Source organism: Gekko japonicus, unplaced genomic scaffold (assembly GCF_001447785.1).
Source record: "Gekko japonicus isolate JY-2015 unplaced genomic scaffold, Gekko_japonicus_V1.1 scaffold2256, whole genome shotgun sequence".
In the NCBI taxonomy this organism is placed as follows: domain Eukaryota; kingdom Metazoa; phylum Chordata; class Lepidosauria; order Squamata; family Gekkonidae; genus Gekko; species Gekko japonicus.
The window spans coordinates 124,207-148,529 of NW_015161471.1; the positions used below are offsets into that span (position 1 = coordinate 124,207).

A 24,323-nucleotide genomic window follows, 5' to 3' on the forward strand; every position below is an offset into this window, starting at 1 on the left:
GCCACTCGGCCCTCGCCGTTTTTTCCCCTTCCCCCCTCGTTGTTCTTTCCCCGCCCCCCCAAGCGGCGTCGGACTTCGCAGAGCGTTCCCTGCACATGCTCAGGGGACGCTCTGCCAGTTTCGGGGGGATTTAAACATCCCCCCGATTTTTTTTCAGGGTTTCTGATTTTTGTGCAGACGTGGGGACTGCCCCACGTATGCCCAAAACTCTCCCCCCCCTGGTGCCCCCGGTGTGTGGATTTAGCTATCCACACACCAGGGGGCACTTCGGTATTAGAATATAGATTGGAAGTGTGTGTGCGTGTTTTTGGCAGGGCTTCTCTGCCTCTTATATACGAATACCAGCTGCAGTTGGTAAAAAGGCTCCACAGTACATGCCCTTATTGTCCCTTTTTCTTGTTTGGAGTCTGCCATGTGGGTGATTTTTGACCCTGAAAAACAGCCCCACTGCTTGCTGCACCACCTTGAGTTTGTGTGGCTACTTTTTAAAATAACCTGATTGTTCTGCGATGGGCCTCGGTGTATTCGTGATGGAAGTGACCGGAATGCAAATAGATCCTTCGTAATAATAGAGATAAGCTGTTGTCTGACAGAGCGTTCCCACAAAAGTTGCAGGTTAAATGGCATTCAAAAAGAGGCTGACTTAGTCAAATAGCTGTCCACAAATGCCGGCGGCAGCCTACTGCTGAAGGCCAAAGGCAATTTTCAGCGGAACAGGTGCCTGGTTAAGTGTGAGGGTTTGCAGAAAAAGAAAGCTACGCAGCAGGCTGGGCTTCACTATGTCTGAAGTTTAGAACTCAGTGATCAAGAGCAATAAAGACTTTGCTAATGATATCAAACTGACATGTGATGTTCAGCCTTCACCCCTGTTCTTAGCTGCTCCTGCCTTTCCCGTCTCCTCTCCCTTGCATGTGAAGTTCCTTTCAGCTCCTACTGTGGCCCAACTTGCCATTCCTTGCTGAATGCCAAGATTTTGCAGTATCCAGATCTCTCCCCTGACAGCTGTCTTTGCCACCAGGCTCTTTTCTGAACCTTCCCCTTTACCCTTTGGACTGCTTCCTTGCTTAGCTTAGCTTGTCCTCTTTCCTGCCAACAGTGACTAGTTTCACTCACCTTCAGGCCCTGAATGTTCACGCTCTCATCCCAAATGACCTTTGCTACCCTCACGGAAGTTGCATTGTTTTATCAGCATCCTGCAGAAGGTGGGTTGCTCGTGAACTCTTTGAGAGATTGCAGTATTTTGTAAATTCACATGTCTTAACAAAGCCTCAGCAGAGTGCCTGATCCTTTCCAGGGTTAAAGGGGTGGTGGGAGTGATCTGACCTGACTGGGGAGGCTGGTACTTTTTGGATGTGACTTTAGCATGAGGAAGTACTTATGCCCATCTTCCAGAGGGCTTCAGCACCATTCCAGTAGCCACTGGGGATCTGTGGCAATGGTTGGGGACCCTCTGTATCCAGAAGGGTCTTCCTCAAAGCCAGCCACTCCATGTGTTATCTCCACTCCATGTGTTATCTTCCCCATTTTATCTTTGCGGTAACCTTGTGAGGTAGGCTAGGCTGAGAGAGAGAACAATTATCTAAGTCCACCAGTAAAATATGATGAGCCAGAGTTTGGATTTGATATTCTCCCTGGCTTAGTCCAACACTAACCTCTGAGATAAGAGGCATCTAGCCCCATAGAGGCTCTTTCATAACCTTTGGAGTTCATAGTGCAGAACTGGCTGATACATTTATCTTGGATGTCTTGACAATAGAAGCTTTAACAAAACGGATATTTTGTTATATTTCCAAGTAAAAGCAATTCTGCTGATAAGCTGACTTCTGCAGGGCTAAGAGCAATTTGTACTGCCTGGTTTCTATTCCACCTCCACAATTGCTGCCTGTGTTCTAACACATGCAGCTATTTATAAGAGGCTTGGATTTCATCATGGCAAAACGGATAAGCCTTCCACAAATGCAAGACTGTTGGGGCGGCCACAAGTGGCTGGCTTGCTGCCATTTGTTCTGAGGAGCAGCTCGTGACTGCTGGCCGGTAGGGGCATGTCCCTGAGAGAATGGCTACCGTTCTTCCCTGGCAACAGTGTGTCAAACTCTGATTAGTTTGCCATGGTTGCAGGGGGAGGGAAATTCCCAGGGGGAGGTGAATAGCTGAGTGTGTGAACCGCACTATCAATAGGTGTCATAACTCTTCCTTAAGGCACCTCCCTCCTTGAGGGATGACCTTGAAACCAAAGCTGTGCCAGCTTGCTTTTGTAGATAACGGGATCGTATGTTCCCAGGTGGTGGTGGGGGAGTAGTAATGCAAGTGCTAGGCGGGATGGCTGCGAAGTGTGATTGGTTATTCTGGGGGGAGGCCCTTTTGAACTGTCCATCTCTGAATTTTCCCACCAGAACTTCAGTTCTGACACGGTACTGTACTAGCCTGGATCATGATGATATCTCAATAAACAAATCACTACCAAAGAGAGTGTTGTTGGGAGTCTCTTGTCCAGGAGCCTGACACAGTGGCACGTCTCCTGGTAAGCTCTCTCAAAGCCAAACTTCCAGTCTGGTGGACACTATCGTGGATGTGTGGAACTGCAGGCACAGGGTGAGGATACCCGAGAAACATGAATCATATGCAGAACGAGGTGCATCTGTGCTGAATGGCCAGAATGGTCACTTTAACGGTGTGCTGTAATGGGGTGGAGTGGGAGACTTATTTGTTTCATTTTTATTCTCCTCCTCCTCCTCCAGGGAGCTTGGGTCAGCAGCACACATGATTCTCTTCTTCCCCATTTTATCTTTGCGGTAACCTTGTGAGGTAGGCTAGGCTGAGAGAGAGAACAATTATCTAAGTCCACCAGTAAAATATGATGAGCCAGAGTTTGGATTTGATATTCTCCCTGGCTTAGTCCAACACTAACCTCTGTGATAAGAGGCATCTAGCCCCATATTAATTGGACTTGAGGCTTGCAAATCATGGAAACAGCTCCCTGGTTAATCAAACAAGAATGCCTTTGTTTGAATGATAGTAAATATGCATTCCTTGGGGGTTTTTTACTTCGTTGGGCTTAGAAGGGTGTAACTCTAACCAGGATTGTGCTGTTACGCCTGCTTCTGGCTGAGGTCGTGGCTTTTGGCTCTGGGCATCAGGGCACTGGTTGTAGAGACCTGATGCAAAATGCCTGGTCTCCAGGCAGACAGACTCAGAGGCATTGCACTGTATGGCTCAGCTCCTGATGAAAGGTGTCAGATTGTAAATTTGGCAGTAGTGGGAGGGCTTTTAGTGTCGTGGTTCCACTGCTGGACCTCCTGATGGCACCTGGTGTTTTTGGCCACTGTGTGACAGAGTGTTGGACTGGATGGGCCATTGGCCTGATCCCACATTGGCTTCTCTTATGTTCTTATGTAAATGCTCACCCATCTTTTGTGTTCACCTTGCAGCTCCTGGTGGGCTCATGTGGAAATGGGACCTCCTGACCCCATTCTGGGGGTGACAGAAGCTTTCAAGCGGGACACCAACAGTAAGAAGATGAACCTGGGAGTCGGGGCATACCGAGATGACAACGGGAAGCCCTATGTCTTGAACTGTGTCCACAAAGTAAGCAAAAGGAACCTGCTGCTGCTTCCTCATGCTGGTTTAGGGCTTGGCACATCTGAGCTCAGTTCCTGGCAGGATTGTTTTAGGCCGTTACTTTCTTGGCCTCTGTTCCCACATAAAATGGGACTCAGTAGCGGCCCATCTAGTAGGGGATCTGTTGATTTGTGAATGGTAGAGAGATCACAGGCCATCTGGTCTGTTACGTACTACTGTCAAAGGTACCCTGTGCTTTCAACATGGAGAAAAGTATTTCCAGGCATTCGTACATTGGATGGCAACAACTTTCTGGTTGCTTTTCACTCTTTTTAAGGGCTCTGAACCTGGTGCACTTAACTATGCTATGCCTAAGAGGAAAGTGTGGAGCTGGTAGTACTAGTCTCCGCTGCCACAGCCTGATCTCAGCCTTTAGACTGCCTTGCATAGTCATGGCTGTAAGTTCTTTGTATCTGCACAGAGAGGTTTTGTTGTGGGTCCCCCTCCCAGCACTAAAGAAAAGGTTGAAACGGGCGAGGCTTTAGCAGCTGAAATTGGATTGGCAGAATGGCTAACTAATCCTCTGGTTATTAGCCTAGACAAACAGCAAACCAGCGCCAGGAATTAGCCCAGGCACTACCACAACAGGGTTTTGACTATGTACTTGGTGGATCACAGTGCATAGATTAGGGGTGGAAGGGCGAGTGGGCAGTAACTAAATGAGTGGGCACTGCACTGGGTAGTTGCACGTAAATGGAAAAAGCTGTTATCTCACTGTGCAGATTGTAAGAGGAAAGAGCAAATGGAAGGGTCTAGTCTGAACTGCCAGGACTTCCTACTCTGAGTAGCTGAAGCTGGAGAAAACAGTGGGCTGGATCCAGACTAAGCTGGCAGTTCCACAGTTTCCCCCCATCTAATTTCTCAGGGTTCTCTGCTTATTTATTTAATTAAAATAATTAAATGAGGCTAATTTGGAAAGTCCAGCTGGAGCAAAATGCAGTGGCGTGCCTGCTGACTGTGATGTCTGTGCAGGTACACATCCAGCCGGTGCTCCTCCCATTGCACTGGCTACCAGTTGAGTACTGGATCTGTTTCAAGGTCCTGGTGTTGACCTTTAAAACCTTGTGTGGCCTGGAACAGACATGTCTACAGGACCGCCTCTCCCCATATGTGCCCTGGAGAGCCTTGTGCTCTGCGGATAGCCATCTGCTGGTTTTCCCCAGCCTGAAAGATGCCCGTCTAGCCTCAACCAGGGCCAAGGCTTTCTTGGTCCTGGCCCCAGCCTGACGGAACATACTCTCTATTGAGGTCAGGGCCTGGCGAGACCTGTTATAGTTTTGCAGGGCCTATAAAATGGTAAAAGGTGCAACAGACTCTATATTTCAGAATACTTGGGTACAGTTCTATAATTGGTATGATAAGTATATGTAGGCAAGTTAAGAATGGACAGAAATGAAATATATACTTAGATTGATAGATATAGATGGTTACTTACACAGGTTACAAGAATATTAGATTAAGGCAGTAATATAAATATCTGTTAAAAATGTAGACAACCCCAGTATATGTATGTGTGTAATGTGTGTATATGTCAGTATGTTAGTGTGTGTACTTTATGTGTGTGTGTGTGTTATATATTTGAAAAAACTTAATAAAAAAAAATGGACCCGTTCCTCCGGGTCTTTGGTTGAAGCAGTGGGCATCTACCGGCTGGCCTCCCTACTGCTGCTGCATAAGATCATTTTAGCTCGGTGTCGGCCCATTTATCTCCCGGCTGTAGAAACTGGAATTGAATGTACTGCGCTTCCCATTTTAAATGTTTTAAATTGGTTTTGTTGTATTATCTGATTGTATTATTTTAGAATTGTATCAGTTATTGCTGTAAGCCACCCTGAGTCCATTCGCAGCAAGGGCAGGATAGAAATTGAAATAATAAATAAATAGAGCATCAATTAAAAGAAGATTAAAAACCAACAGAGAAATGCAGATGGCACAAGAAAAGCCAGTATCTTACCAGGCCGGGGTGGGGTGGGGATGGGACGACGACGACATAAGAACATAAGAGACGCCAATGTTGGATCAGGCCAAAGGCCCATCCAGTCCAACACCCTGTGTCACACAGTGGCCAAAAATACCAGGTGCCATCAGGAGGTCCACCAGTGGGGCCAGGACATTAGAAACCCCCCCACGACCCCCCAAACACCAAGAAGTCAGAGCATCACTTGCCCCAGAGTCCCTATCTATACCTTGTGGCTAATAGCCACTGATGGACCTCTGCTCCATATACTTATCTAATTCCCTTTTGAAGCTGTCCATACTTGTAGCCGCCACAACTTCCTGTGGCAGTGAATTCCATGTGTTAATCACTCTTTGGGTGAAGAAGTACTTCCTTTTATCCGTTCTAACCTGACCACTCAGCAATTTCATGGAGTGCCCACGAGTTCTTATATTGTGAGAAAGGGAGAAAAGTACCTCTTTCTCTACCTGCTCTTTCCCATGCATAATCTTATAAACCTCAATCATGTCACCCCTCAGTCGTCGTTTCTCCCAGCTAAAGAGCCCCAAGTGCTTTAACCTTTCCTCATAGGGAGGATGGGAGTGCCAGGATGGAACTGTCACTGGAATGGATGGAGCAGTATTTTGTGGAGATCAGTGGGAGGCAGGAAAGTTCTATTCAGCTGATGGGAAGTTTAGTTTGGACCCAACTGGTGGCCACGAGCAGAGTGCAGCAGAGCAGTTCCTTTGGGGAGCCCCAGAGAATGGGTCTCAAGCAGTGTTCCCTCTAAGCTGAATTAGTGTGAGCTAGCTCACAGTTCTTTAGCCTCCGGCTCACAGATTTTTGTCTTAGCTCAAGAAGGATGGCTCCAGAGCAAACTAATTTATGCAGTAGCCAAATCACTCGCTCACAACTTTAATGCCAGCAGCTCACAAAGAGGAATTTTTGCTCACAAGACTCCACAGCTTAGAGGGAACATTGGTCTCAAGTGATGAGCAAGAGGGTGGTCAAGAAACGTTCTAGAATGCCTGAGCTGGACTTTGAACAGGTTCTGCTCCATTACCCAGTACCATGCACTTGAAAAGCCTGCAGATCCTTTCTGTGAAACAAAGCCAATCATTCACTCTACAGACCCCTCTCTCTCCCTCCCTCATTTGGAAAGCTAAACTAGGAGCGGTAAATCAGGTGGGCAGGAGCTGTTCTTCCTCTTAATGCACTGGGAATGCAAATGAGTTAACTAGGATGTGTATGTTTTTTGTCTAGGCAGAGGCCCAACTAGCTGCAAAGAACTTGGACAAGGAATACTTACCCATTGCGGGGCTGGCAGAGTTCAACAAGGCGTCTGCTGAGCTGGCTTTGGGAGACACAAATGAGGTTATTAAGAGCGGACGGGTAAGGAGCAGACTTCGAGACTTCAAAGCAAAATAATTCTGTATTCGAGCAAGAATTCCTACATATTCAGGGAGCTATTCTCCATTTAGTTGTATGCTCTGAAACCCTTGCCTGCTGCAGGAAAGGTGGAGGGAAGCCAGTTTGGTATAGTGGTTAAGAGTGTGAACTCTGATCTGGGAAAACTGGGTTTGATCCTCCACTCCTTCACATGCAGCTCCTGGTGTGACCCTGGGTCAGTCATAAGTTCTTTCAGAGCTGTTCTTTCAAGGGCAGTTCTCAAGAGAGCTCTCTCAGCCCCACCTACCTCACAGGGTGTCTGTTGTGGGATGGGGAAGGGGAAGGAGATTTTAAGCCGCTCTGAGACTCCTTCAAGTGGTGAAGGGCAGGGTATAAATCCATTCTCTTCTCTTCTTCCTCCTCCTCCACCACTACCACCACTGCAGGCCTTGCTGTTGCCCACTGCAAATAGAAATTGCCTCCTAGAACATCCCCAGTGCTGCCTGTAATGTCTGGCTTCTTGGAGCTGGAATAAACTTTAAATTAATCCTAATCAAGCCATTTCTTGCAGCAAGGAAGTTCAGAGTTACACACATGGTCCTAAAGAAAGCTTAGGCATTACTGACATGCCTTCTGCCCACCAGGGCTTCTGATTGGCCATTGATAACTGATTTACTACGTACATTACAATTACATTATTTTGGTAGTAGCCACCATTACAGTGTGTTGGTTTTTTCTCTTTCTCACGGCTCTCTCCCAGTATAATTTTTTTAAATTACCAAACTATTAGGCAGCTTCGTGTGTGTATACACCTGGTGTCCGTCCCCCCCCGCCCTACCACTGAATGATAACAATATGGTGTACTACTGGAATATTTATCTGTTTGGCCATATCATATACACTTTTTTTTTTGCCTTTTCAGTATGTCACTGTGCAGTCAATTTCTGGAACTGGATCTTTAAGAGTGGGTGCCAACTTCTTGGTGAGTGCTAACTTAATTCTGTCACAGAAAGACAGAGGGACCTTTTGGGGCACACGGTTTACATACAGCTAGTCCAGTGAATCTGCTGTGGTTTTGGGCCACTCAAATATGACTTCTCATTTTCTTGCTACAGCAACGATTCTTCAAATATAGTCGTGATGTCTACCTCCCTAAACCATCCTGGGGCAATCACACCCCCATCTTCCGGGATGCCGGGATGCAGCTCCAGAGTTATCGGTACTATGATCCCAAGACCTGCGGCTTTGACTTCAACGGAGCTGTGGAGGACATTTCTGTAGGTTCATGGGAAATTGCATGCAACTTGAATGCAGACATTTTGTAGAAGAGTTGTCTATAATGGGAGGCTTAAAATGGACATAGTCAAAAGAGTCTCAGTTCTTGGTCAAGTATGCCTTCAAACAAAGACGAAAATGGGTTATCTTAGCAAATAAGTTTTGAAAAAAACTGATCTAATTTAGAGGTCTTGAGCCTGGGTGGGGAGCTAGGGTTGCCAGCCCGCCAATCAGTTGGAGAAGATCCTTTAAATCTTGCAGGAGGGGAAGGAGAAGGGCAGCTGCTGGCCGCACGCGTGAACTCCAAGTGGCAAATTCACCACTTGAAGTTGAGGCGCAGGTGGCTCCCGCTTGCAAAAAACCATTTAAAGGTTTTTTTAATTTTTGTTTGCAAGTGGGGGCTGCCTGCATCTGAATTCCAAGTGACGAATTCACCGCTTGGAGTTCAGGCATAGCGGTTCCTGCTTGTGAAACACCATTGCGAGTGGGTGCCACTGGCACCTTCCAAGGGGCTGCATCCCCCGTGTGGGGAGGTCACTTCTGTGTGATGTCGTCATGTTGGGGACATCCCCTCCCCTTCCAGGAACACCCCCCAAAAGTCTGTGCTGGCAGCCAGGTAGGACATGGCAAACCTATGGGAAGCCCCACTGAAAAATGGCTCCCATGGGTGGTGGAGCCAAGCCCAGTACCTCCCTCCTTGCTTTGCAAAAGAGTTTCAGAGAAGGAATAAAAAGAAATGAAGGAAAGTGGGAGGGAGGGAAAGGGGACACACACAGACAGAAAGGAATAAACACCTGGGAGAGGAGAGGAGATGGGTGAATTAAAACCTGAAGGAGGAGTGGAACCACACACTGGACAAGGAAAGCCCAGGAGCTTACTGTCCCACCTGATCCTCCAGTGGTTGTTGCCACTATTGCAGCCATGGAAAACCCTTTTATTTGAATGAGGGCAGCCAATAAGAAGCCCTGCCTCACTGTGGCCCCACCCACTTTCTGCTCAGCAGGCACCAAGAGAGCACTGTCAGGAGCCTCTCATCTTACAATGGCAACTGTTGGCAGGCCATAGCAAAAATAAGGGGTTTTTTTCCTGATGACTTAAAAACCTATACACAAACTGCAGTGTACATGCCATATTTACAGATTTCTTCCCTACCTTTGTAACAGCTCTGGTTTCTGCAGGTTTCTGCAGCCAGCTGATAAATAATTTGGTCCCGTCAACAGCAAACAGAAATTCTATGCAAAAATATATTAATGAATATTTAAATCTTCAGTAATATGTGCTCTCAAATAAGACCCTCCTAAAGGATGAGGATGATGCTTTCCTTGCTGTTTATGGGATCTGATTCCAGAGGGTGAAGGACGACTGGAAAAGATTTTCAGATGCACTCAGAGGATCAAGCCTTAGTGAGGGGTGCTGCTAAAAGGGGTCTGGTGGGACTTGTGCACAGGTCTTGTATGAGGAGAGAGTCAGGTACCTGGGTCACAGGCTGTGAACGTAAGCACCAGAACCTTGAAACTGGCTTGGGAGCAATCTGGAAGCCAGATGCAGCTGTTTTACATAGTGGCTGATCTCGGTCAACAAGTGGGTTTCTGCATTTTTTTCTAGCTGATTCTTAACATCTTCACTACTAACAAGAACCCCTGTTCTATCTGTTTCAAAGAAAATTCCGGAGCAAAGTGTCATTCTCTTCCATGCCTGTGCTCATAATCCAACTGGTGTAGACCCTCGGCCAGAGCAGTGGAAGGAGCTGGCGGCCGTAGTGAAGGTAAGGCCAGAGACCGGCTTGCTGGCTTGGTTCTTTATATGCAGTCTTGGTGCGTCGGAGGGGGGGCACATTTGTAGCAGGGCTGCTCCTTGACAAATATCTCTAAATACGCTTGGCCTTTAATATTCTGCTATCACTGGCGTCTTTCTTTTGCTATTGGAATTGCAAGGAACTGAAATATTGTTACCCAAAGAGGTGGTCTCCTAATGAATTGGGGGAATTAGCTTAAGGAGACAGAGTGAGTGGGGGTAACTGGGATTGTCCACCAGTGTTTATGAGGATTTTTCCCCATATGAAATAAACCAAGCAGGTGTTCATTTGAAGAAGAAGGAGAAGAGATTGAAACTCTTTTCCCTTCCCCTCCCCACAACAGACACCCTGTGAGGTAGGTGGGGCTGAGAGAGCTCTTTCCAGAACTGTCCTTGAGAGAGCAGCTACTGCTTGCCCAAGGTCATCCAGCAGCTGCAAGTGGAGGATTGGGGACTCAAACCTGGTTCTCCCAGATTAGAGTCTGCACACTTAACCACTACACCAAACTGGCTCTGGAAAGGTTTTTATTAACAAGACAAAGAATAAAACAAAATCCACACAATAAATACACATGCAAGAGGTAGCTAAATCAGGGAGGAAAGGGGAGAGAGATTTCAGGGAGGATGATAATTACCATTCTTGGAGAGGTCCATGGAAGCAGCAAAACAACCAATGTTTTGTAAAGAGAGAAGAGTGCCCAGAAAAATGGGTGTGTGTGCAGAGGATCCAAGACACACGCACACTCCTGGGGAGCAAACTGCCTTCTGATATAGGGCAAAATGAAAAATATGATGTGTTTGCCAGAAAAACAGTAACTTAATGGGCTTTTCTGAGTTGGATGAAAAGATATGAGAAGCTTGATGGGTTTTTCTGAGGCGAACTATAGGGGTGAACAGAGCTTGATGACCCTGCAAGTATGAGATGGGAAAAACAACTAGGTTTGGTAAAATAGTAAAAAGGCCAGTAGCACCTTTAAGACTAACAAACTTTATTGTAGCATAAGCTTTCTAGAATAAAGTTTGTTAGTCTTAAAGGTGCTACTGGACTTTTTACTGTTTCACAGTAACAACCAACATGGCTAACTCCTCTGGATCTAGGAAAGTGAATAGACTTTAAGTGTTGCTTAATTAAGGTAAATGGGTGCAAGGAAGTGAGACTAGGTGTTGAAGAGATTAGTCCAAGGCGAGTCAATAGGTTCTTGGGCATCCTAAATTATGCATCTCTCCGGGGCATGCATGGAGGTCATTAGCTAGCCAGCCGCTCTCACGTACACCTCTAAACTATATGTCCAGGCTTGTTTCTGACAGGCATCCATTTTGTGTCATTTTGGGCCAGGCAGGTATGATTTTTGAGATGTTTTAAGAAGGGTGTTTGTGGTTATTCTCGCTGTAAACTGCCCCTTAGCAAGAGGAGGGGGTCTGACTGCTAACCCTTATAGCCTTCTGTACATTTCATCTAAGTTCAGTGGAATGGAGAATGCCTAAGAATTGTGGCAGCTGATACCTTCTCAAATGCCTATTGTTGGTTCAGCAATCCTACAGGGACACTTCCACATAGGATTACTGGGTGTTTTTTTTTTGGGGGGGGGAATTAATGAGCTTGTTCCTCACCACTCCCAACAACATTCCTGAATTGGATGGGGGAAACGTCTAAACTGAAGAATGATTATTTCTAAAAAGAATTCCTTCTTTTTCAAACTTCAGTCCTCAACTTATCATTTTAATGGGATTCCCCCAGAAGGTTACTGTGAGTGTGTAGGGTGAGGAACAAGCTCATCCCCTCCCCCCCCCCAAATAAAAAACAACCCAACCTTCTAGCCTTATGGGAAAATATCCCATTAAAATGACTAAGCTGCAAATTGAAAAGGGAGACGTTTTCAGTACCCTTGGGCTTCTGTTGAGAGGTTCTAAATAGATGTGCCTCTCCCAGCTGCTCTTGAGAGAAGAGAGCAGAAGAGCAAGTTCCAACAAACTGTGTGAAAGAGTTGGTTGAGGACTGAGCTTTGAGGGTCTGGGTTCGAGAGAGTTCCAGTCATTAACTTAGGAAGTTTCTCCCTAGGGCTGCTTTTGAAGTGAGGGGAAAGGGGGAGAGAACACCAGGAGCCTTCATCAAGCCACTCCCCCTTGAGGGTTACTGTTGGAAACCAGCCTTTGAAAACTTCTTCGATTTTCAAGGTGGTTCCCTTGTCATCCCATCTTTGGCTTGGCAGTTTTTAATTGGACACTTTCACCACCCAGCAGCAGAAGTGTAGATTGGCTTGGGAGTCTCCTGGCCTTGATGCAGCCCTCAGCAAGAGTCCTAGCATGTGGGGAAATTGCTCCCCCCTTCCTCACTAACAGCAGCCTTTCGTCTCTGTTACCTTGTAGGCTAAAAGGATGCTGCTTGCCTCCAAACTGGCAGGGGCCTGCCTGGGTGCTGGCATCTTCCTTCTCCTTCTGCGGTTGTATTGCAAATAAAATTGGACAGAATTTATATGCTGCCTTTCTGCCTTCATCAGGGCCACCAAGGTGGCTAACGGATTAAAAGCATACCTAGTAAAAACATATCTTAAAACCTATTAAAACCAAACGAAAATGCATCATTAAAATGAGCTAAAATGCACGTATAAAACCATTAAAACAATTATAATGTAGGACAGGAATGAAGGATCACCCCCAGACAAAAAAAAAGTCTTGACCCCCGACAGAAGATGGCAACAGAAGGGGACAGGCAAGTCTCTGGGAGGGAGTTTCAGAATTTTGGTGCCATGACCAAGATGGCCCTCGCCTAGGTTGGCACCCACCTAATCTCAGGTGGAGGCATCTGAAGCAGGGCGTCGGAAGATTACCGTGGCAGTCAGGTAGGTTGTAAGAGAGCAGACAGTCCTTCAGGTATGCTTGCATCCTTTACTGTATACATGAAGGTTTTGTCTAGGCAGAAACATCTGCATATCCCATTGATCTGTTTTCACTATTCACAACATGCAGTGCAGCAAGTCACTGCTCTTGTAAGGGTGTAATGCGCAGGGTACAACCAGCAATAATTTTGCCAAGTAGGGCGGCTTCAGGAGGCTGCAGAGTAGGCAGGCTTGTGTACTGTAAGTTTTCTTGCACAGTGGGGAAGAGACTGAGGACATTCAGGATGACCTGAGTCTGAGTCTCTCTCCTGGGCAGTGAGCTTGTTGGGAAACATTAGGCAAGCCCGTCTATAACAGAGGGGTAACTATTGCAGGATCATTGTAAGAAGTATGAGAATGTGCGTAGGATATTTTTAAAACACACTTGATGTACTGTCAAAATGTTGGGCATTATTGCTCGTGGGGAGCCACCTCCAGTTCAGCAGCCACTTGTCTGCTTCTCCCATTGGGGATCATGGAGGGGTTGCGTTCTCTGGTGGGTGGGGGGAGACGGTGCAAACTAGTGGTGAAATTTTCAAGCACACATTGGAAAACAGAGTTGGTAGGTTATTCTTTACCTAAGAATCCCCCAGCAAGTGCAAATTAACCAAAAGCTCTCTACTTCCCAAGAAAGGGATAGGATGTGATTGGGCATTCTTTTTTTTCTTTTTTTGAGCCCCCGGAGGGGATTTTTTATTATTTTTTATTACTACAAAAACTACAACAGAAGAAAAGGGAGGGGAAACTACATATACGGGATAAAGTAAAGAACCCACTACTAACTAAAAGCCCAAGAGAGGAGATCCTCCAACTAGCTTAGTTACATCAAGTCTTCCCATCATTGATCCCTTTATAAACTGTCAAACATTTATAACACTTTTCCTTTAAAGCTTAGATTTAACTGCCTAGAAACAGTACCCCCGATCATCACATAACAACAGTCTCAAAGGCACAATTCAGAGTCCTTCAGCCTTTACTTCTCCTTTCCCCTTCTCTTCCGCAACTTGTAAGGACTTTTTGGGGTTGCTGCCCCTTGCTCTGACAGAGAGTCCTCTCCGGAAGAACCAGAGTTTAGCTCGCCACTGGACTTGCTGTCCTCTGAGAGCCAGTTTGGTGTATGAGAGCCAGTTTGGTGTAGTGGTTAAGTGTGTGGACTCTAATCTGGGAGAACCGGGTTTGATTCCCCACTCCTCCACTTGCACCTGCTGATGTGACCATGGGTCAGTCACAAGATCTGGCACAGCTGTCCTTGAAAAAGAGCAGTTTGTGTCACGAGTTCTCTCAGCCCCACCCACCTCACAGGGTGTCTGTTGTGGGGAGGGGAAGGGAAAGGAGTTTGTAAGCCGCTCTGAGACTCCAAGTGAAGGGCGGGGTATAAATCCAATCTCTTCTTCTTCTTCTCTTCTTTTTTTCCCGTCCTCTGGCCTTCCCAGCTAAACCCTTAGAAATTCTTGAGCTTTCTGAACAGAGTCAATCTTTTCTTTTTTATCTTCAATCTTGAAAGTAACGCCTTCTGGAAATAGCCATTTATATCCAATTCAGTTTGTCTGAAGAAAAAGCACAAGTTCTTTGTACTTCTTTCTCCGTTGTCTTACTTCAAATGGAATATCCTTTAGTGTTCTGATGGTATTCCCCCCCGCTTTCAGGGGTGTTCCAGCAACCACTTTCAGGATTGCATCCCTCACATGCCTCTTCGAGAATCTTACCACAATTTCCCCAGGCAGATTATTTTTCTTTATGTAGCCTGAATATGATCTGTAGACCACATCCATATCGTTAAGCAGCGATTCCACCTTCATTTCTGTCACTGGGGCTAGTAGTTCACTCATCACTTCTTTAAGATTCTCCCCTCTGTTCTCTGGCATGCCCTGGAAACGAAGTATCATGTTGGCCTTTTCCATTTGGACTCGCAACAGTTGATCTTCCATAGAGGTTTGTTTCCTTTCCAGCGTTTGCACTTTCTTCTTTACCTTTTGTGTAGTTACAGCCACTTCCTTTACCTTTTCAGCATCTTGCTTCATTATTTGTATCAAATCGTTTATCTGGGTTTGTTGTGCAGTAATGCTTTGAGTGATTATAGACATCTGTTCCTTGAAGTTATTCAGCTGTTCCAGCAGAGGGCGCATATAATCCGCTATAGACTTTGCCACCTCACTGGTAACTTCCGGTTTTGGGCTCTCAGACCCTTTCGCTTTCAAAAGTTTTTCTCTGTCCTTCTTCCCCGCCATCTTTATCGTTGGTTTACTTTCGTGAATTTTTTAAGTCTCTGAATGTGTGTTTGACCACTTAGATTCGCTTTGGTAAGTACTTCTAGGCAGTTTCCCACGCATTTTCTTCCACTCCCCCCCTCAATCGCTCAAAAGTTCGTGCACATGGGAGGCGTCCCTCCCCCGCTCTCCCCCCCCATTCTGTGGAGTGGGGTGGGGAGCTATCTTTCCCCCTTTAAACGCTTCGGAATTGACTCACATTCATAATTGGTCGTTCGACCTCACTTTCATTCCATTTCTGCCACACGATCTCCTGCGCTTGTCCCGGTCAGTGTCACTAAGTCCATATGGTCTCACAGCACGGAGAACCGTCGGAATGAAGAGGCGCCTCAATTCTCGGGCATTCCACCATCGAAGAGGCGACCTCTTGAAAGTTCCATGGCCAGGGTCCCTTCGCCGGGCCCCTGGGGGGGGGTTGCGAGCCTGCACACCCCCTTCTTCAGCTGGAGCACAGCTTCACCCCCGGGAGGTCTGGGAGGTGAGTCTGCTAGCGTGCCTCCATAAACCGGAACGTGATTGGGCATTCTTGATGACTGTCCTGAGTTGGCATCTTTGCGGGTGAGTTTATGGCAGAGTTCATCCTGATGTGTTGGATTTTCAGGGAGCTGAGCAGGAGCTCAGGATGGGCTTTTGCTGGACTTCTCTCTGTGTGAGCTACAGTTTCTGCAGTTTTTCTTTTGTGTGTGTGTGCTTGGGCAGCTATCTCCCTGCTTTGCCAGAAAAGTAGACCTGTGTTGTTGATCAAATAGTAGACCTGTCTTTTCCTTCTTACTTTTCTGACAACTTGTGCAATGTTCGTTTTACTCCAGATGCTTGTTAGTCTGGGCTTTTAGCCATCCGTATCTGTTTAGTATTTTGGTTTAACAATGGGGCCAGGCAGTTATCTGTGAGCAGCTCTGTATCTGTCCAGTGACTCTTCATTCTGACCTTGGAATATCATAAGGATAAATCAGAGTATTTTTTACTGCACTGCAAAATAACAAACATAGCTATCTATCTAATATCGTCCTATTGGGATGCTTCCCATGCTGCCTCATTCACCGGGGAGCATCTGTTTCAGAATCCTGGCACTTTGCAGAGAATTATGGGGTGTATGCATGAGTGTAGTTCAGTTTGCATGAAGAGCTGGCACTCAAAGACAAGTCAAACAAGCCCTTTTTGAACACAGCTGTCTCGGCACGAGGCATATTAGGTAGCAGGCACAGTAGGCTATACATTTGTTTCTGTATGTACCCTGCTTTTCTCCCCATTGGGAACCCAAATAGGCTTACAGCATCATTCTCCTCCTCTGTCTCCTCCTCACAACAGTCCTGTGAAGAATGTCATGTGGAGCGAGATTGTGACTAGCTCAAGATCAACAGCCTTCCATGGCAGACTGGGGATTTCAACCTGGGTCTCCCAGATCCCCATCAGACAGTAACAGGATCCTTCGAGGATCCTGAGAACTTGCTGTTTTTAAGAAAACTGATAAGATGTCCTCTGCTCTCTTCCAGAAAAGGAACCTCTTTGCCTTTTTTGACATGGCATATCAAGGCTTTGCTAGTGGGGATATAAACAGAGATTCCTGGGCTGTCCGCCACTTCATTGAGCAAGGCATTAACGTTGTGCTGTCCCAGTCGTATGCGAAAAACATGGGCCTGTATGGTAAGTTTAGACGAGCTATGTTGCTTTCCAGGGGATGGAGTGTGAGGTGCATGTGGGACCAGGAGTGAAAGTTTGACTGGGTTGACTGAAAACACAACCTTGCATCTTAGAGGTGCCACCAGATTAGAAATGGAAGAATGGTGGCAAGATGGATTTTCATGAAGCTAAAGAATGAGAAAGCGAGTGAGGGTCTCCATGTCCAGTTGTTGAGACCTTGCTATGATCAGAGCTCTTGTGGCAGATAACACACTTTCTGTAATCTGCTGGCTACAGGCCTCTGGCCATTTTAGCTACCTGGAAATGCCATCCCCCTGTTTCTCGAAATCTTCCCACCTGGCACTCCATGACCTCTTGAGAGCTTGGGCAGATTCATGTCTCCTCCCCCTCCCCTTCTTGTTTAACTGACTCTGATCTGCTCTCTATGTTCCTTGCCTCCTGGAAGATGCTCAGTTCTCATCAGACCATGTTGTGTGAGAGGTGCTTTGTAAATTAACCAGAAATCATATTAGTTGGGGAGTCCCTGGCCAGTTGGTAGAGATCCTGCCCTTTTCCGGGGGTGCTGCGGTATTCCTATGCCTGTGAGTGGCCTGGGGGCTAGTAACTTTCCTCTGGGGAATCACTGGGGAGAAGAAGAAAAGTTTGTTTTTATATCCTGCTTTTCTCTACCCCATGGAGTCTCAAAGTGGCTTACAATTGCCTTTCCCTTCCTCTCCCCACAACAGGCACCTTATGAGCAGTGTTCCCTCTAAGCTGAGTTAGTGTGAGCTAGCTCACAGTTTTTTAGCCTCTGGTTCACACATTTGTGTCTTAGCTCAGGAAGGATGGCTCCAGAGCAAACTAGTTTATGCAGTAGCCACATCATTCGCTCACAACTTTAATGCTAGTAACTCATAAAATAGGTTTTTTGCTCCCAAGACTCCATAGCTTAGAGGGAGCATTGCTTATGAGGTAAGTGGGGCTGAGAGAGTTCTGAGAGAACTGTGACTGGCCCAAGGTCACCCAGCAGGCTTCATGCGGAGGAGGAGGTGAGGAATCAAACCCAGTGCTCCAGATTAGAGTCTGCTTCTCTTAACCACTACACCATGTTGGTGGGAAAACTTCCGTCAGTGTGCCCCCTTGCCCTTTGGCTGAAGGGAAGCTGGCTCTTTGGTATCTCTCATGGTTCCTCCTTTCTCATCCCTCCCAGCTGTGCATCTTAGGCTGTAAGTGGAGTGAGCCCCACTAAATCTAATGAGACTCATTCCCCAGGCAAGCCCATCTCCCTTGCTGGAGGCTAGACATCCTCTAGCTTCTTCTGTGTCCAGGCACCCTTCTGCCTCGGGTGGGGGGCATCCCTCAGAGTCTGGGAGTGGACTGCTTTGTACAGCCTGTATATTTCGTGTGTGTGGAGTGGTGCCTGTGGTTGTCCCTGTTGTGTGGGCTTCCTCCAGCCAGTTAGTTATTATATTTTGTGACAATGTTGTCCAGTCCAGTTACACCGAAATGCTACATGTGTGGGTCTCCTTCAGAACTGTATCTTTGGGGGCTCAGGACTAAGGTGGCATCTGAGTTGTTGCGGGCGGATTGGATGCCATAAGTGGGGCAGAAGGCCAGAGGTCCCTTTTTGTCTGCTAGGATCTGTGTCTGTTGTTAATTTGGGGGGAAAGTAAGCTGCCTCAAGCAAGTTCTCTAGGCAGTCGACTTTGGCAGAGTAAAACTTCATAAAAACCTATCATGAACAACTAATATAGCATTTTAAAACCCAGGTCTGAATTATTCTTTAACGTCGTGAGGATAAAATCTTGATCTTAAAGAAAGAACTGCAGAGATCCTGAGGATCATGTAACACTCTTCCTTCCTATGCTGCATGGTTTCTATGCTACGTGATCCAGTCACACTTCTGTGACTCTTCAGTCTCTGTCTTCCAAAGAAAGAGCTGATTCCTGTCCAGGGGTTGAGGAGTATATTGCATCTCCTTCAGGCAACCAATACAAGAACTCGTGGGCACTCAATGAAATTGCTGAGTAGTCGGGTTAGAATAGATAAAAGGAAGTACTTCTTCACCCAAAGAGTGATTAACACATAGAATTCACTGCCACAGGAGGTGGTGGCAGCTACAAGCATGGACAGCTTCAAGAGGGAATTAGATAAGCATATGGAGCAGAAGTCAATCAGTGGCTATTAGTCACAAGGTATAGATTGGAACTCTCAGGCTGGGGCAAGTGATGCACTGTATTCTTGGTGCTTGGGGGGGGGCAACAGTGGGAGGGCTTCTAGTGTCCTGGCCCCACTGCTGGACCTCCTGATGGCACCTGGTATTTTTGGCCACTGTGTGACAGAGTGTTGGACTAGATGGGCCATTGGCCTGATCCAACATTGGCTTCTCTTATGTTCTTAAGGGTCAGAACTGATGAGTGAGCAGGAGTGGGGTGGACAAAAGGTGATTGGGTTAGTTCAGGGAGGTCTCTGCTGAAGTAGAGGATCTAAACATTTGCTCTGGGCATATAAGGGTCAGCATGGCAGAACCACTGTGGGCAAGCCCACCTGTGCAGGTTCATGTGTACACACACACACCTCCTCCTCTTGCTAACAACATGCTTTCTCGATCCTCACTTTCTAGGGGAGCGCGTGGGTGCCTTCACTGTAGTTTGCAAGGATACCGAGGAGGCCAAGCGAGTGGAGTCCCAGCTAAAGATTCTGATCCGCCCCATGTACTCCAACCCTCCCCTCCATGGGGCTAGGATTGCCTCTACTATTCTCACCAGCCCCGACTTGCGAAAGGAATGGTAAGGTCCTCTCCTCATCCTCCCAGAGTTCTGGTTGCGTGCCATGGTAGACAAAGTCCCTGGTGGGCTTCAAGAGAAATGGACTAGGGAGCTGCAGTGGCGAAAAGTGAAGCCAGTTGCCAGCAAGCCAAGCCTGTTTGGCCTTAGTCTTGCGTGACACCAAACTCAGCCTGGGGATTAGTAGTGCTGCAGCTTTTCTTTGCTCTGGCACTTGGCTGTTTTTCCCTGGGGTTGTGAGGGGCTTGGATCTCCGCAAGCCAATGGATGTGGTGGGTGAAACCAGGTTCCACCTTTTGTAGCAAGCTTGGTGTATGCCATGCCTTCATCAAGCTTTTCTGGGGATAACAAATTAGGTGCATGTTGGATACTTCTCACTTTCATTTTGGCATCTCAGGCAAGTAAATATTTAAGTATTTATACCCTGCTTTTCTCCCCACTGGAGGACCCAAAGCCACTTACAACGTTGCTCTCCCCTCCAAGCAGGGCCTCTTGGTGGGGGGGGGGGGGGAGTCGCTGCCCTGCATATAGGCAAGATCAGCCACTGCCCATATAAGTGCATTTTCTGTTGTGGCCCTCACCTGGTGGAATGGTCTGCCTGAGGAGGTCAGGAAAGCTCCTGCACTTCTGTCACTGCAAACTACGTAAAACAGAATTTGTTCAGGGGGGCACTTCTATCAGGGCAACAGGGCTATATTGCAACAGAACAGTCCAAGAAGGTGCAATGGTCTGCATTACTGGTTTGCTGTACATATTATCCTTCTCCCAACCACACTGTCTTCTACTTACGTAGTACCTTTTTCTGTATTTCACATTTCTAAATATTTGCTTTATTTCAAACTTCTGTAATCGTTGTCTGATTGTGTTGTTTATCAGATGACCAATTCTGTTGCTTGTATTGATTTTTACACTGTGCGATCTGTCTTGATTCTTGGTGAGAAAGGCAGACTATAAAGTAAATAAAATAAATAAGTAGTCCTGCAATCCTAACTAGAGTTGCACCCTTCTAGTCCGCCAACAGGGCCTGTCTGGACTCTGGAGGGAGTCAAATGGGGAGGCTACCTCGATGCTCCTTCCCTCTTTGGTCGAACCTCTGGCATTTTTCTCTCTCTGCCTGATCTCAGTATGTCTGCTTCCCTGGCACAGGCTGCAAGAAGTGAAGGGGATGGCTGATCGGATCATTGGCATGCGTTCTCAGCTGGTGGCAAATCTGAAAAAAGAAGGCTCCTCTCATAACTGGCAACACATCACCGACCAGATTGGCATGTTCTGCTTCACAGGCCTGAAACCTGAACAGGTAAGTGAGGGACCCAATTGTGATGTGTGATAAAATGGGTAGAAAAAGGTATCCTTTGCACCCCACCCCCAGCAAACCTGTCCCAAAAGGGTTTTTTTGTTTTGGGATTCCCCCCCCCCCCCCTCCAATGGGCCAACTAAACTTTATGTGAAACAGTGCCACTCCTTATTATACTTGATTTTGAACCTTGGACTAATAGGATATCAAAAGTTAAAGTAGGAAGTTTCATCATGTATACCTGGAGGTGCAAAGTACAGGTGCATGCTATAGTGGTTAGAGTGTCAGGCTGGGATCTGGGAGACCCAGGATCAAATCCCCATTCTGCTATCAAAGCTTGCTGGGTGACTCCTCGCCTTATGTATTTGTTCTCCCTCTACCTAAACTACCTCACTGGGTTGTTATTGGGAGGATAAACTGAAGAGAGGGGAGAGTGAAGTTGTGAGTCCCTCTGGGTCTCCATTGGGGGAGAAAATACTACTCTGGAAATGAGACCACATCTAGCCAAGCAGAGCAGGTGAACGTCTTAATCATAAATAATGGCTTGTGAGCTACAGAAGGTCAAAAGAAAAGAGTGGCTATACTTGCTGTTTAGTGGGCCAGAGCCCCGTGGCAGCAGAGTTGGCTGCTGTTTCTTTGTAAGGTATCATTTGAAGCTTGGTTCTGCTCTGGAAGGGAGTTGCTCCATGGTACATTGCCTCTTTGGATCATGCCTTGAATGGCAAAGCAAGCCTGGCAAAGTGGCTTGATTCAGAATGGTTCCAAAGAATGGTCTGGTTTGCTTTTCAGGTGGAGCGGCTAACCAAGGAGTTCTCCATCTACATGACCAAGGATGGACGCATCTCAGTCGCAGGCGTGACATCTGGCAATGTGGCTTATCTGGCCCATGCCATTCACCAAGTCTCCAAGTAAACCAAGAGTTGAGTCGAGTTGGATCAGATAGCCTTCTCTTCCACCTTCTTTGGACAGTTGAACATCAGAGAATGGGGGGGGGGGAGACACAGAATGGCTTTCCCCCCCAATGGCACTCAAACGTCACTGAATGTATTTCTGTAGAGGTCTTGTCCTCTCTCCCATTCCCGCCAGTGTTGCTTGGCTCTAGGCAGAGCTGTTGATTTGTGTTCTGCTCCTCTTTTCCAAAGAAATTCATCTGTGTGTTAACCAAAAATGGATCCTTCCTTGCTTTTAGAGGTTGTAGGGGAACCACTGGAAATACATCTGGCTTGATTGACCCGCTACCAAACATGGATGGGGGTGTGGCTACTTCAACTCCTGTTGCATTTTGGTCTGTCTTTCCCTGAGCTTTCCTCGTCCCATGAAACACGTACTGTAATTTGGAAGCTCTCCTCTTCTCAAAGAACAAAAGACTACAAAGGCTTGTGCTTCACAGGAGCTTTTTCTCCTGGGCATTTTGGAAAGCCGTTGAATCTTCCGATTCCCTTTCTTTCAAGGCAGGCAAGGGCCCTCGATCCCCCCAGTGGCTGCTACTAGGCAGGTGCATTTCTGGGTGATGACCATGAAAAGGCTGCAGCCTATAGCCTTCAGCTCACCCATGTCTGTAGCCTTCCTCCAACAGAAGAATGATGCACATTGGCAGAAAGCTCCTGAGGCTAGAGTGAGGCTCCAGATGTAGCTGAAGGGAGTGGTAGGATAGAAGCCAAGAGTCCCTGTACAGTTATCTTTGGCCTGAGCAATGGCAGCAAATCAAGTCTGGAAGGGAAACTGTGTGTCACATGGGCTTTAACCTCTGTTTTGGAAAGCCTTGTGGAATCCTTTCTCATCTGGAGGAGGGACTTGGGTTTTTTGCTAGAATCAGTTCAGAGTGCCAGTTCAAGCTTGCTCTTTCCAGTCTCTGCCTATCTCCCACCTGGTGTGGAGTCTTTAGAAGTGTGATATATTTGGCAGCCCTTGGTATCTGGGCCTGAGTATGGCACAGCACAACTTCCCAGAGCTGAAGCCTGGGGACTGGCTACACCTTCTTTCCTTGAGGGCTGGGGCAAGCCTCTTCCTTTTCAATCCTGCGCTAAAGAGAACTTGTTCAGGAGTTTGCACCCTTCCTTGAGCTTGGAGGGAGGGAACCCTCTTTCCCATTCAGTTTCCTTGCCACTTGTATAGTGCAGTGTTGCTCCTTTTAAAATTGTGCCTTGTCTATGTGGGAGGTCACATTGGGACCTCATCCTACTTTGGGGGGCTGCTGCCACTTCAGTCCAGAGAGAGAACAGAGGGCTGTAAGCTTTCACAGCTCCAGACTTCCCAAATAACCCCACAGCAATAATTCCTAGACACCTGAGGCACAGTATTAGCTATTTCTCTTTTGCTCCCGCAAGCCTAGTGCCCTCAAGAGATCCAGCGCACCAACCTCTGTGGTTTTTAAGGTTACTGACATCAGAGGGCAGGTCCTACTGTCCATCTTTGGCTGTGGGGAGGACTTATATACCTATTTGTTTTGAAAAGAACGTGGGAAACATCCCTGAGACACTTTCTAGGTGAAGGAGAAGTAGGTGTACCCCAGGAGAGACAGGCTGAAATCTCTGCCTCTCTCCAAAAACAAGACGGCCAGTTCGGTTTCTGGAAATTCAATCCCTCTTTTCATTCTCTAAATTTCCCACCAGCCTGTTGCTTTCCATGGCAGATCTGCCCTTGCGTGGTAAGTGCGGATACTGTGCAACTTCTGCTTTTGTTTTTTTCAATTTGATTTTCACCCTGGGCTTTCTGGTCTGCCAAATCTTGTGGCTCCATCTGTGATGACTGAGTGCCAAAGTGTACATCTCGCATGGGAAAGTGTGCAGAAGTACCACAATTTGGTCCTGCAGCCTGAACGAGAAGGTCATCTTGGCCTTGCTTCTGCCGGCTAGAGCAAGATGTGTGCTCTCAGCTGGAATGAGAACTCCTCTTTGAGGAAGCACCCTTGGGACGGTTTCTTGAAAGTTGAATGAGTTAGACAGACCATTTCTCCCCAACCCTTCTTATTTATCAGTCTCCAGCCTATCTGTCTGCCAGAGGCTGTAATGGTAGCACAAAAATGGGGTATCGCCTGCTGGTCAAACCAGTATCGCAGTTTGCTGCATCTATTGCTTGTTTCCTTGAGGTCAGTAACAGAATGTTCCTTTTGAGTGCTGAAAATGGTATTACTATTAGAAAGACTAGAGGCCCCTTCTTATCAGAGGGAGAAGACGACGGTGCAGTAGTTGTGGAGGCAGCCAGTGCATTCAGCACCTGTCTTTTAAACATGCTTTGGCAGAACTACCAAGCTTTCCAAATCCTCTGTGTTGCTGCTGCTTTTCTCAGAGGGGTTAAGAGGAGGGTGGTCATTTCCATGCCGTGGTTCTAGGCTGCCTTTTAGCTGTCTGATTCCTGCCCTTGCCTCCTTTCCTTTTTCCAGAAGAATCTTCTGCCGTTCAGTATAAATCATGTAGGCCTTTATACAGCCTATTTGTTTCACAAATAATAAAACTGCTGTTCATCTGA

At 46.9% G+C, this 24,323-nt stretch overlaps 1 protein-coding gene across 1 annotated transcript in view; it reads left to right on the top strand.

Moving 5' to 3' along the window:
- Positions 1 to 24,323, top strand: part of GOT2 (glutamic-oxaloacetic transaminase 2) — a 30,002-nt gene extending 5,679 nt beyond the window's left edge. The window contains exons 2-10 of the mRNA XM_015429135.1: positions 3,429 to 3,585; positions 6,818 to 6,946; positions 7,866 to 7,925; positions 8,059 to 8,220; positions 9,879 to 9,983; positions 16,649 to 16,799; positions 19,399 to 19,564; positions 20,708 to 20,858; positions 21,645 to 24,323. Of these exons, the coding sequence (XP_015284621.1) occupies positions 3,429 to 3,585; positions 6,818 to 6,946; positions 7,866 to 7,925; positions 8,059 to 8,220; positions 9,879 to 9,983; positions 16,649 to 16,799; positions 19,399 to 19,564; positions 20,708 to 20,858; positions 21,645 to 21,767 (1,204 nt within the window). The 3' untranslated portion in view covers positions 21,768 to 24,323. The remainder of the gene's footprint in view (positions 1 to 3,428; positions 3,586 to 6,817; positions 6,947 to 7,865; positions 7,926 to 8,058; positions 8,221 to 9,878; positions 9,984 to 16,648; positions 16,800 to 19,398; positions 19,565 to 20,707; positions 20,859 to 21,644) is intronic.